Source organism: Phaethon lepturus, unplaced genomic scaffold (assembly GCF_000687285.1).
Source record: "Phaethon lepturus isolate BGI_N335 unplaced genomic scaffold, ASM68728v1 scaffold1930, whole genome shotgun sequence".
Taxonomy (NCBI): Eukaryota; Metazoa; Chordata; class Aves; order Phaethontiformes; family Phaethontidae; genus Phaethon; species Phaethon lepturus.
Genome location: NW_010509638.1, coordinates 73,848 through 87,482, shown reverse-complemented (window position 1 = coordinate 87,482; position 13,635 = coordinate 73,848). Strand labels below are relative to the sequence as shown.

The following is a 13,635-nucleotide window of genomic DNA, read 5'->3' as shown; positions in this document are numbered from 1 at the left end:
AAGAATTCTTCTCCAGTGCAATGTGGCTAGAATACACATCATGAGTGATGTGTACCATGATTATTCTTAGAGTGAAAAATGCACTGACATTTTAACTGGGGCTCCTAACAGTTAAACAGCTTATAGTCTTCAGATTGTGGAGGACTGCCATACTATGCTCAATTCCAACCTAACATACACTCATATAAGAATGCCAAGAACACCTCCCCTGTTGACCCTACTGGGATAGAAGATGGCCCTCTCTGTGAAAAATAACCAAAGGAAAAAAAAACCCACAAAACCGAAAACCCCACAACAAACTGACCCACAAGAAAAACTATACCATAAAACATCTTAATTTCCTCTCATTCATAAACCTGACAGCAAGGCACACATTTGCAAGCTAAAGAGGTAAAGAGTTTCAGCCACGATCAGTTGGGCAACATATTTCATTAGCCATTAGCCAGTTCAAGTGACGGATGGATTACCTCAGTCACTCTTATCACATCAGCATTATTCATTTGGCACTTCTTTCTGAATATATCTGTTGCATTCACTTCATGAACCCAACTAGATGCCAACACTTCACCCTTGCTACTACAATTTCCTTACAGCCCAGTTGCTTCCAGCAAGATCTATAGCTTGTGAGATTCCATTTTCACAAGAGGTTTCACACAAATTCAAGATTAAATGGTATCAGAAACCTGTATACTATGAAACCTAGGTAGAAACAGGGCGGCTCCTAATTTGAAGATCTCCCCACCTTACAGTTCAAAACTCCATTATAATGAAACACAGTATCTTGATTAGCGTGGATAACCAAATCCAGAAAGAGTAGTATCTCAGACATTTCAGCTTGGAATTAGCTGGCATTAAAGTACAGTTTTAAGTACAATACTCAATACCTACATTCCCCAAATCCAGAAAGCTAGGTTTAATGGGATACAGCTGCCTGTACAAACTGACCTGGGCGTTGGTTCAGCTTCAGCCAAGCTTGCTAACTGAAGGGAACACAGAAACAAAGTTGGACTGGAACCCAAATAATCCAAGGTAGTCTGGAAGAGGTTATTTTTTTGTCATTTGTCTGCACTCCCTGGTGTGCACTCATCAGTTTCTTTAATTTCAACTTGAATTTCAACCTGCTACTTAATCTAGTGTTACTGCAGTGCAGTAGGGAATGGAAAAATCTAAGCATCTAATTTACTTATGAAGTAACTATTACTGGACACAAGGTTTATGACAGGCAATATTAAAAGGCTACTTCTACACTGGATGAGATGTCAGTCTCTCCTCTCAAATTTCAAAAATATACACTGATTATTCTTTACTCATTTGTGCTTGCGTAGAAAGGTGGGGTCACCTTAAAGTGATTCCCTCTTCAAAACTGTGAGGTATTTCTAAGACTGGTTTTGGAAAGACATGGTAAAATTAAGTAATAATTAGTTTACATTATCCTTCTATTAGAAAGTGAATCCAGACAATTTAACCTTTACTTCTTAAAAGCTGTGGAACTGAGGGACAATGGGGGTGGAGGGGCAGCAGTGGTCCTGCCACTAAGGCTATGTAGTCACATTCCTGTAAGGATGTCTCACCTTATTCTATGTCTGCACAAGTTTATTCTGATGGAACGACCTAAACTGTAGAAATCTCCCACTAGGTGTTTTGTGATTGTGTCTACATTACAGGTTTTGGCTGCATGCTGTACAGCAATTACGTATTAGAGGCCAGAAACAGACACTTTAACTGTCAGTGAAAGGTAGGATACAGTGTGCTTAAGGACATGATGTGGACTTTGTATTTATCCTAACCTATACATTATTAGAGATAACTAACACAAACTGCACCTTAAAGCCACCTTTAAGTCAACTGCCTCTAACATTAGTTTGTATATTTACACAATTTCTTACGATCTACCCTAAAATGGAGACGACAAACTAATCTGTGTTTAACGAAACTGCATTCCACAAAGTGAAAAAGTTTCTTTAGGTACCCCTAAGAACTTCCACACCCATCTCATACAACTGAAATCCCCATGTGTTAAGAGTCCTAACACAGCCAGAATCCAAATCTCATCAACACTTGTTTTTGGTAAGAATGCAATCTACTGTTATTTTTCCGGGGAGAAACAGTCACAAAAGCATCTTCTACAACTCCACAGCTTCCTGTTAGGAACTATTAGGGGGGAGCCACACTCAGAGATGAAGAGTACCAGAAACACAAGTATAGTTCAGTGAACATGGACAGACTGACAAAGTAAAAAAAAGTTGTCACTGACAGAGGACAAATAAAAGCGCCAACAACTGACAAAAAACCATGATGAAGTTCAAAACTATGGCTCCACCTTATTCACTATAGGCCTGCTTCAGAAAATAACGCATACACAGTTTCCTCAAGCACCCTCCTGAAGGAGGGCCTATTCTTACAGTAAAAAGTGTGACTTCCATTCAGATATTTAGTCTTTCGCACCTATTTCAGAAAGCCATTTCTGTACCTTCGCTTCTTCCCCACTCCTCTTCAACTACAAGTTATTTTCTGGTTCTCCGAACATCTCATAGCTAGTATCCCCTAGCCAACTTGGCATTTCCCCTTCCTCATGCACAGGCATCCCACGTTAGTACTGTGCTCTCTTCACATTGCTCTTTCCTTATTTTCACATGCCAATGATCACAGCAACACATGCTGGTTTGTATTCAGCAGAGAAAGCATTAAATTGGCGTGACAATCCTAAAAACCATTGCATTTCAAGTGACAAACCAATGCAACAGATTTGCAACACCGCAACAGAAAGAGGTCACTGCTACTAGATGTCAGCAGACAAGCCTCTGTTTTTAACAGTGGTTTTTGGCCAAAAGCCTGCTGGCCCATTTGCATCAAGCACTTAGGAAGTCTGTTAGAAATGCAGGAGCACAAGGCAGAGTGGAAGACATCCCATGTGCTGCATTGCACTAGGAATCCTGTTGTTACGCTGGTGGCACTGAAGAACTAGGCAGGAGACAAAGCTCTCACCTCTTGGAGAAGTCACCTTCTGAGTGCTGGAGCAACCTTCCTGAGCCCTGGTAAAAGCTTTTCAGGAAAGAAGGGGCAGAGACAGAGGAGGGGAGACCAGGTGACGCAGATTCACTCTCATTGAGAGCGCGCCGAACCCCTACAATAGGGCTGTGCAGGCAACAAGAGAACACAGCAGACTGGGTCAGCATGGATTTGGATAGAACAACAAAACATCCAGATTAAAGACATTGGCAAAGTACCTCATCTTGGTTTACAGTAACTTTGTTTTCCAGAAGATAAAAAGTACCAACTGCACTACTGGGCAGTTCCCCCAGTGACACTCGTTTTGCTATTACACCCTATTTCTTTTAAGAAACATTTCAGTGACATGCAGAACAGGCAGACCACCTTATTTCGTTAGCCAGATTTACTCTCAAAGCAAATTCAGAAAAAGAATCTCTGAAACATTCAGAAAATATCCTTAGAAACTTGTTTCCAATAACATGAACCACCTTGTTTTTTCCCCTTCAGCTTTCTCTTACTCTTGTAAATAACACGTATTGCTAGAACACATTAGAAAATAGAGAGTATTTAAATGCATATTTAAATTTAAACATTTGAATTTAATTTTGGATAAATTTTTGTGAAGTGTTTAAATCAAGAAAAATAGTCCTACTATACAGTTAAACATTACTTTAAAATAGTAACAAGTGCTGGGACACACACAGAGATAAAAATTAATTCAGTTTCTTTTCCTTAACATTTTTGATTAATCCTCAATAGGAAAGTAGAGAAGGAAAAATCCCAGCCTAGAACCAAGTTGTTACAAACTGTTTTGACTGAAAATCTGCTGATGATGCCACTTAATCAGTGACTTCTTAAAAGTTATTACAAAGAAGTGAAGTCAGCAAGTCCTTCAGTTTGAACTGTCAGGGTTTCCTGTTTGCATACAAAAGAGTCAGTGGAAAAAAAAAACATAACCAAAGTTTATCTCAGTAAAAACCACATTATTTATCTCTTCAGAAACACAACGTAACACAGATATTTCAAGACTAGTTTTTTACCCTTCACCTCCTTCCATTCTCTTAAACAGAATAAACTTTTTTGCCTCTCTCTACAAGCTGGTGCGGCATTCACACTGATATTTTAATCTCGATATCAAACGAGTGAGAAACTAATTATTTAAAGCCATTTTTTGAAAGAGCCCACAAAAAGCCTAATTGCAGCCAAGCACTGAAACAGACGAGTAGTTTGGAGAAAGTTCTCCTCCAACAGAAAAAATTCAGCTCATCTGGGCCTGAATTTTGTGAAGGTTTTGGAGATTGCACGGTCGCTTACTGCAGATGGCCAGAATGGAGGCAGAGAGAGAAAGTACAACCAAAGATGACCACAGTGAGCTGTGGGGACCTCTTCTGACTGAGGGAAGGAACTCCTGAAGGAGCAGCATCCCACATGATAATAGCTGGAGAGTCTCCAAGAAGGAAGGGGGAAGAACTTACAGAGGGAAGCTTCTGAGAGAGGCAAACAGGGAAATCGCATGCCTCACAGTTCAGAAGAGGCGTTTAATCCTTAAGTCCTTTTGTGAGACTCCTCAGCAGTTTTAGTTCTGGACATACTCTCTGGAAGCTTGGCTAACACAGCAACAGACACTTGAAGCTGTCAGTGCCTTTTTCATCCCGGCATAAAACCATCAGGCTACCATGGTTAAAAGCAGCGAGGACCTCTTCTCCAAAGGGCCTGACTACCGACACTGACACATAAGGCTCAGCTCAGAGGAGACAAATAAGTAAATAAACAGATTAGCACCGGCACCTAGCCCGACGATCAATTCGCTGGATTGACGCCTCCCCCGAATCACTAATTTAGGGATTAGTGAGTTACCGCAAAGCACCGAACTACTCGGAGGGGGAGAAAACGGGCTGAAAATAAATAACAAATAAGTAAATAAAAAAAGTCCGGAGCAGTGTAGAAACAGCTTCCGTAAGAAGGAACAGGGGTGAGGCTCGTGCGCTGGAACCGCGGGAGACAGCAGGCGCGTGGCGCGGCATGCCCTGACTCACCTTGCTGTCTCGACGCAGCTCTGCCGCAGCAGCGGGGACCGGACGCTCTGGGACCTCCCGTTCTGGAAGGTTATCCTCCGCCTGGCGCTGGAGGGGGGGTGGCTGAAGGTGTGCGCGCGCCTCCTGAACTGGGGGGAGTCCGAGTCTTCCTCGGGAAAAGGCTGCCAGGCCGAGGACACGGGGGACGCCGGAGGAGTAGCTGGCGGGGAATCGCCTGGCGAAGCGTCCTGAAAGGAAGTGCCGGCGGAGTGAGGCCTGCCGCTCTGCGCCCTACGAGAGCTCTCGCCTAACCCCACGGGTCGTGCGCCGCATCGGGGCACCAAAGCCTCTCCCCTTTCTTGGTCATGGCCTATTGTATGCTAATTATCACCAAAACCAGACATCCTTTGATAATGTACTCCAAACCAGCAGCATCCTTCTTTAGAAAAAAAAAAAAAAGGAGAGAAAGAAACAGGAGGGAGGAATAAAAATACATATACAATGCAAACAACATACTAGTTACTCTAAGCATCCTCTCACAGGGACCGACATTCCAGCTACCGGACTTCTGGTGCTTTCAGGAAAAGACAGGAATTGAAAAGAGTAGGGAAACCGCTTTTAGCTAGTTTCCTCGACATATCGCGAGCATACTTCCTGTACCATACTTCCTGATATAACAGCGATATCCTGGAAGAGAGACTGTTATTACACAGCCAGTTTATGAGTAGCTGTAGCAGGAAAACCGTAACAGAATCTTCACCTCCTGGGAAAACCAGCAACCAATCCTCACGTGAGGTAAAACGTTAAAAACAGGAAACAAAAAGAAAGTGAACAGAGTCCCACCCACTTGCCCCCATACAGCATCCCCAACAGCCGGTTTTAGGTCAAAAATTCTTACTTCCCTAAAGCAGCTAGTACTTACAGAAAGGATTCTTCACCGTCAGAGTATTTCCTGTTGTTGAGATACAACCTTTTTTAATTACCTCAGCGAAATAAGGCAGAAGCCAACCAGAAATTCCCTGCTATTTCTAAAAGCAAGGAAAGTGCAGAAAAAAGGACTGGCCATCCAAGAACAGATTAAAGCTGAAGCTTCAAGTCAACATATATGCCAGCTTTCTTACACACTCTGCTCCCAGTGGAAACTCTTATTTGAGTTTTGTGAATTGATGTGCTTTGTGCTACTTCTTTCAAACTGAAGCAGACTGCCGTGTTTACACTTCATTAACACCCACACATGAAAACGTGCCAATTTTAACTAAGCTCCTTACGTACTTTGTCAGAAGCAAGGCTGTTGCAGCGCTCAAAGCTGTCCACGCTTCCCAGGCGGCCTCGCATTCTGTTGGCTCCCTGCAAGAAAAAAGGCGAGTAGTTTAATCTGGTCTTTTTCCTCTTTTTCTGAAGGTTAAGCAAAGATGGCAACAGCTGCGCAGGTGAACACAGGGCAGTTCAGACATGTGACACGTTTGACGTAAGACCACAGATCATGGGCCAAGCGCTGGATTTTACAAGCACTGACATCTTCAGCTGGCAAAACTGTAACTTCTCCCACCCTGCTCCCACGGTTTTTAAACCTGTTGTCCGAAACAACTGACTATTTCTTGATCCATTTGAGTAAAATAGCTGATTTGGCTTAAACAGCTAAGCTCAAAAAGCTCCAGACTTCAGTACTGTGCATGCACTGCAGCTAACAGATGCGTTTGACATACTACAATCTAAACAGTTTACTTCATATCTAGACATTTCAAGCAAATTAATTCCACCTTGGCAAAAGTAATGAAAGCACTAAAACTGGGGAAAAAATGTTCTCTGGCTGCAAGTGCAGCCAAATAGTGCCAGATACAAACAAGCCTTTTCGATTATTATGCAGATAACCCTGGGTAAAATTTGCTAGAAATTAGCGTTAGCAGATCCTTGCTGAAATTGTTAGCAGTCATCTGGTTTCACAGGAAGAGGTAACAGAGCTGTAATACTTTTGACTACCTTTCACTCCTAACTTAAATCCCATGAAACATGGGGGATGTACGCTGTTGGACACCTCCGACTGCTGAAGTAAGTTGCTTTCAGTACTTTATCAGGGGAAAAATAGCCTAGGTTTTAGGAAAACTATAGGTAGAGCTTTTATTGGCATCCTTGGAACTACAGGGGAAGTTTTGTCAATATCAGCAGTATTTATTTAGCCTACTTTATCCTAATAGGGTTTATTTTCAAGACTTAGAGTGACCTTTAAGTACATTATCCCATTTAAGCTCATTACCAATGAATACTCTGCCTGAAGCATCTCTTCACTGACCCTCACAATAAAACAAGAGCAAAGGTAACCTGGAACTTTCTCTCTAGCTTTAAAACACACACACACACACACTTCTGGCACTGTAAGAAGGGCTTTTTGGTTCAGAAAAAATAACAACAGGAGAGGTTAGTGCAGCATGAGCTGGAAGAAATCTGTTCATAAGGTGAAAGAGAGGTTGTATTTATTTTTCTGAGGTACCTAATTAGGAAGCCACAGCCTGTCTTCAATTCAAACCTGAAAAAAATAAGATCAGTCCAGCAAAACAAACAAGTGAAAAAATGCCATTCCTGTGGGACTAAGGGAAGCCAGAGCACAGAACCCAGCATGTTTCCCTATGGTGACTAGCGAGCAGCTAGTCCTTCAAGTAGCTTAAAATGTCACTTGATGCTATTTATCTAGCTAAGAAGTCATCCACTTAAAGTGTTCCTAGATACCTGGTTACTACATACGTATTTCTAATTTTGCTAAGATTGAGGCTGTGTAAGTCTCTCCCCCATGTAAAGTGACTTTTACCTAAATCTTTTTATCTACCAGAAGATGTTGAATGCCAATTAAAAAAAAAAAACCACATCAAAAAAACCCCAAAAAACAACTACTGAATTTCTTTCCTGGTCTCTTTGTTACTAAATATACTTAAAATAAAGATGATAAATCATGCAATAGTTAGCATCTTACATCAATACCATATGATTTGCAGCTGGCTTAAGGGAGAGGAAAACCCACCACACTGACAGGTATTTGGTGCCTAAATACCTTTAGGAATTAGCCACAATCCATTAGGCTTGTTGCAATAGTCTAATGAGGAATAATAAATATTGAAATAGTCACTGTGTAACACACATATGCACATAACACACCGTATACGTGCACAGAGACACTTGTCATATATACCTGCTTTAAGTAAATAATTAGTGGTTGAGCTGCACTGTGAACCATTTTTCTCGGTCTTGCATTGCATAACCTTTAAACGGATCTGCAAGGATGAACCTCTATGTGTATCACGATTCACTACAACATACTGCTCTTCCTGATCTCTTGGCAGTTTCAAGTTAAAGATGAGACAACCTTCCTCACAACAGCAAGTCCATGTCATAAATAGCAAGCTTAAAATGGCCCTAATCCAGACTCGTGTTTGTATTTCTCTTGAAATCAATCATGGACCGTGTACCTCCTTATACTGTATCATGCAGCATGTCACAGTGTCCCTGGTGAGAAGGAACATACTACATCAAAAACAACAATGTATGAGCAATTTCCTGTCAGAGACTCTTCAACTTAAGCAGTGCATTTCATCTAAATAATTTTTCTTTGACATGATCAAAGTGCTAGTACATCTGTATATAGCAGGGCTGCTTTACCATGTTCTTCCCAGTGATGTATGTTTATTCCACAACCACCACAGGGTTAGTGACCCACCGTCAGAACTAGATCACTTTCCAGTCACATGTCCTTTAGATGTGGAAAAGAAATCAGACTCAGCACAAGCATGACTGTAGCTGTCACCGTTTTATGATATTCCAGACTGCTGAAGTTATCCAGATCTTCTGTCATCCCTCTCTTTTGCACACACTCTCTCTCTCTCCCCCGCCGACCAAGTCCCTAGGGTGTAAAACTTGCTACACAACACAGGCCAGATTTGGCCAGAAGAGTTTTAACACTAGCTTCAGTCCTAGGTCAAATCCACATCTAACTTTAATTACAAACAGTTCTAAGCATTCTCCCTGGCAAATAATATTTTGCCTCCTTTATGGGGAACATCTATGGCATACTACGTTTGCAGGTTACTTTATGACATACCTATATAAGCTACAGGACAAGTGCAACTTAGGCCTTGATTTAGCATCATACTTTTAAAATTACTAGCAGGAAGAACTTAATTTCACTGCTCCAAATTATATTTAGACCTCACCACCCAGGATTCACAGCTCATCACACTTTCTCTGTAACGACATACTGGATCCCAGGCACCCAGCCTTCCTCAGTTACTCCTCTATATGCCTCTTCTCTGCTTTCAGGGCTCTCCCTACTGAGCAGGGGACACTAAGCAAAACTTGCAATTCAGATGACTTCTTTAAAAGGCTATTTAATGCAGGAGAGTTCCAGTAATTAGCTGCAATTCCACATCATACTTGGCTAGCAACATTGAAACGAAGACCAAGTCACTTTTTTTTTAAATCTTTGTCTTCTTTTTTTCTCCCTGAAAAAGAACAACTTTGTTACTATTTTCTAAGGATTCTTAGTGACCAATATGAGTAATTTTAGCTATGAGAAGTAAGGCATTACTTCTCAAACCAAAAAGATTTCCAGCTTATGCAGATATGAGTAATTTTAGCTATGAGAAGTAAGGCCAAAAGATTTCCAGCTTATGCAAGAATATTTAGTCACACTTTCAAAAAGATAACATGTCTCTATGGGATCATACAACCATCCTGATTGAATTTTTTTATTCTGAAGCAACACATCTGATCATGCTCAGATAACTCACTTGCCACCTACAATTAACATTCATTATTCAGAAAAATTTGTCTTTTTTCCCCTATGGCCTTCCCATAAACTTTCTAGCACAGTTAAGTCACAATCACCGACCATAAACTTTCTAGCACAGTTAAGTCACAATCAACCCAGCTATAACCCTCAGATTTCACAACAGGGATATCGCTTCATTAAGTATTTATCAGACTGAGGCAAAAACCCAAAAGAAAATCTGATAGGTCTTTACTGTCAAGGGTATCCCGGAGAGCTGCTGACAATGAGTTGTTAATCTTACCCTTGAGAAGATATTTTCCAGAGAGCTAGTCAAGGATTTCTTGGCCTTGTTTTTCAGAATGTCAAGTTTAAACCTGCCACCACTGGTGGTGCTTTCTGGAATCGCACTGTTAGAAATGGTCTGTTGAAATGAGCAAGGACACAATTCAGCTTTGGCAATTCTTTTCGCAATTGCAGACCTCCAAAGACTAGAACTGAACCAAGTTACATAATGAACAACATACCCTTGGCCTTTCTTTAAAAAAAAACAAAAACAAAAAACCTCACCCACAAAAAACCCCCACACCCCCCAAAAAAAAACAAACTCAGAAAAAACCCCAAACCCACAGTTAAAGGCACAGTTCATCCTTAAGGACTATCTCATAAAAGCATATCAATTAACAATACTGTTACCCATTTCCTTTGCTAGGTCAGTTTGTAGTTTAAATTGAAACCAATGACCTCTTCATCCCTATTCCCCATAGAAATGACTGGGAGTGTGGATCAGGGAGGAAAGAAAAGGACAGGAGAGGTATCCTTACACTGTAAGGAAACCTAGACCTTAAAGTAATGGGTTGTCTGTCTTCCCTGCCTTCCTGCCCCCCAAACTTAAAAAAAGACAAGCATGCCATTGTAAATCAAATCAAATTACTTCTCTTTCACAGTCCTCCCTTAATTACAATACCCAACTTTCAGCTATCCCTCATGAACTCTAGCAGTGGCCCTGGTAGTATTCAATGTTGCATTTGAATAGGGTGGAAGGAGGGAGAGGAATAATACAAAAATAAGCTTTACCGATGCTGCTTCACCAATGTGAATGTGCGTTTTCTGCTTAGTTTCACAGAGTTGGCGCAGATGTAAGATCACAAGTTCATTTTCTTCCTGGTCATTGTCAGGCTTCATTTTCTGTCAGTAACAGCAAAGAAAAGAAAAAAGTTGTCTTTCAAGTCATGATTTGCTTGCTTTCCCCTCCATATGTATGTATAGTTTGAAGTTAATATACTGATACACCAGATGCCAGAGTGCACTATTTGAGTGTGTCAAATTGCAATTGTCAATTTTTTGTGTGCCTTCATACTCCTGAGCAAAATAGACCAGAACTTTCCATATGGAGAATATTACAGGCTGTGGAGAGGAGGTAGCCTTACACTGACACATTTTGTTTTCGAAGGTTGTCTGCCATTGTACAGCGTTATAAATGGAATAAGGAACCCAGGAAAACCAAACAGCCACTCCCTTCTTCAGGCAGCTACAGCAGAGAGTAGCCTTTGGAAGCCTAAATTATTGTATACTTCATCCAGTTGAGTACACTTGCTTACACCAGAATCTTGCCTCAGAATAAGTCAAAAAAGAGAGCTTCTGAAAATGTCAGACACTTTCCTGATACCTGCACGTCTCACCTGCTCTCAACTCACTCCCACACAACTTTCAAGTAGGGAAATGTGTTTATAGATGAAGAAATATGCTCAGAAAAAAAATACTCCAGGTATGAACACAGGGCACCTCAGCAGACTTGGGAAACAAAACTTTTCTGATAGTAGTGTATCACACATGAGGTTAGGGTTGGAGCATGCTATTTCAGTATGACGTTTGCTGGAACAATAGTAAATTCTAGACAAGCTACATAACAAAACAAACACAATTGGAAGAAAAAAATACCTAGTCCATTTTATCATGGTCTTTTTCAAATTTGAAATACCTTCTAACGTATTACCTGAACACGTTCAAAAATGTCTGCTTGCTCATTATCAGTTAGTGATGACAGATGTCTCTGAATTACAAGTTTGGCTCTTGGTGGATAGAGTCCTGAGAAAAGAAAGGAACATTAAAGCTTCTAGATTCTAAAATGATCTCTCAAAAAACTTTTGAAAAAAATAACAGTAGAAGATATAAGCCTGCGTTTGGATTTATACAAGGTTTAACATATGACAGCTGTATATCTGCAGTATACATGATACAAAATACTTCAGGTTTTCCTAAACCACATGGTTTTGTCTCCTTTCTTTAGCAGTAAAAATAGAACTAGCAGCAGCTAAGTGTCTGGCTCCTGTGTAAAAGGTTGTGCTCGCTACCCTACTGACATCTTCTGTCCTACTACTAAAAGCTCACAAAGATGCAAGCCTGACAATCGCATGGAAGAGGAGGAAGAGAGGAACAGACCAAGGAACTGGAAAGATACTCAATGCATGGGATACTCAGAAGTTTTCAGATGCTTTTAACTGAAAAGTTTAGATGCATTTCTACACAGGGAATGGGTAGGATACAGGTCATACCACAGAACTGAAGACACTTCTAAAAGCAAGAGCAGCATAAAAGCTGAAAGAATAAAGGAAAGAATTTCTGATGTTTGATAAAGCGCACATTTGCTCACAGAGCTTGATCTAGGAATCTACAGAAACCATGGGGGAAAACAAAATCCCCCAAATCAGATGAAGATATATGGTTTTTCTATCCAAAGTAGACATCATTCATAGAGAATTGCGATCAGAACAGATAAAGATTTTCTGAAGTTATGAAGCCCTGGGTTTGATTACGCTAAACTTGTAGACTCTAAACAGTGCAGGCGGATAAAAAGAAAGGGACACTAAAAGAAGTCTTTTAGTCACTAAATACAAAGTTTATGAAACACTAGTATCATACTCAAATTGTCACCCTAGAAAAGATTTTATCTTGATACTGGATCTTTATCCCAGGCTTGCAAGTACCTGTATTCAAGATACTTACACTGCCTATTAATATCAGTCTCTATAGTTTTGCATTGACAGACTTTCCCGGTTATGCTTTATCACTTCTGAATATCTGTTGTTAAACCTTGAAAATACCAGTCACAACCTAACAGATTTCATTCCACTAAGATTTTATACTTTGCTTTTCAGCCTCCAGAGGGAGGTAAGTAGCAATAGTGACTTTTCAACGAATGGGAGAACTGTCAATTATCAGCATCATCATCACCAGACCAGCAGATAAAAGGCTAGTGTAACATATTTGCTTTTTTAGCATACAACACTTTGCAAGGAGACACAGCGAAGTGACTATAAAAATAGGACCCTGCTACTAACTTTTTAAAAAAAATTCTATCTTGTAAGATTTTTTGCATGTGTTCTGGCATATCTCACTTCCAGAGAAACTACAAAGGTTTGTGTATTCCTATTTGAAGCCAGGTAGTCGCCTTAACTTTCTTTATTAGATATTAATCTCCTAACGTAATCATTTATTTCCCATAATAGAAGTAAGTTTTGAAGTGTGTAAGAGAATAAACACAGAAAAGGAAAAAATAACCTCACACAGGAAAGAATGAACACATGAGAAAGTAAGACCCTTTCTGATCACAACTGTCTTTTTATGACCCGTTTTGAAAGCATGCATTTTCAGGGAAAAAAACAAAAGGACAGAAGATGACCTGGTGGGTTTTTCTGCTCTGCTTAACATTTGAGAGGTATGATGATGAAAGAGTATGTATTTATAACACAAACTATACTATATTCAGTTGCAATATCATTACCACTACCACCTCCACTTGATTACAGTGCCAAGTGATGATAAGAGCTGCTTATTGGGATACTTTTCCCTTTGTTCTTACACTGTTGAAAGCAC

The 13,635-nt window shown here is 40.4% G+C and overlaps 1 protein-coding gene across 2 annotated transcripts in view; it reads right to left on the bottom strand.

Annotated features, from left to right (window-relative positions):
• The window catches only part of TBC1D4 (TBC1 domain family, member 4), a 53,806-nt gene that overhangs the window by 23,832 nt on the left and 16,339 nt on the right, over nt 1-13,635 (bottom strand). Inside the window, exons 6-11 of one of the 2 annotated variants that reach the window (XM_010292795.1) lie at nt 11,756-11,847; nt 10,837-10,947; nt 10,064-10,183; nt 6,279-6,353; nt 5,028-5,254; nt 2,986-3,135 (exon numbers count right to left, since the gene is read on the bottom strand). In XM_010292795.1, the coding sequence (XP_010291097.1) occupies nt 2,986-3,135; nt 5,028-5,254; nt 6,279-6,353; nt 10,064-10,183; nt 10,837-10,947; nt 11,756-11,847 (775 nt within the window). The remainder of the gene's footprint in view (nt 1-2,985; nt 3,136-5,027; nt 5,255-6,278; nt 6,354-10,063; nt 10,184-10,836; nt 10,948-11,755; nt 11,848-13,635) is intronic. The other variant, XM_010293542.1, reaches the window with a different exon arrangement.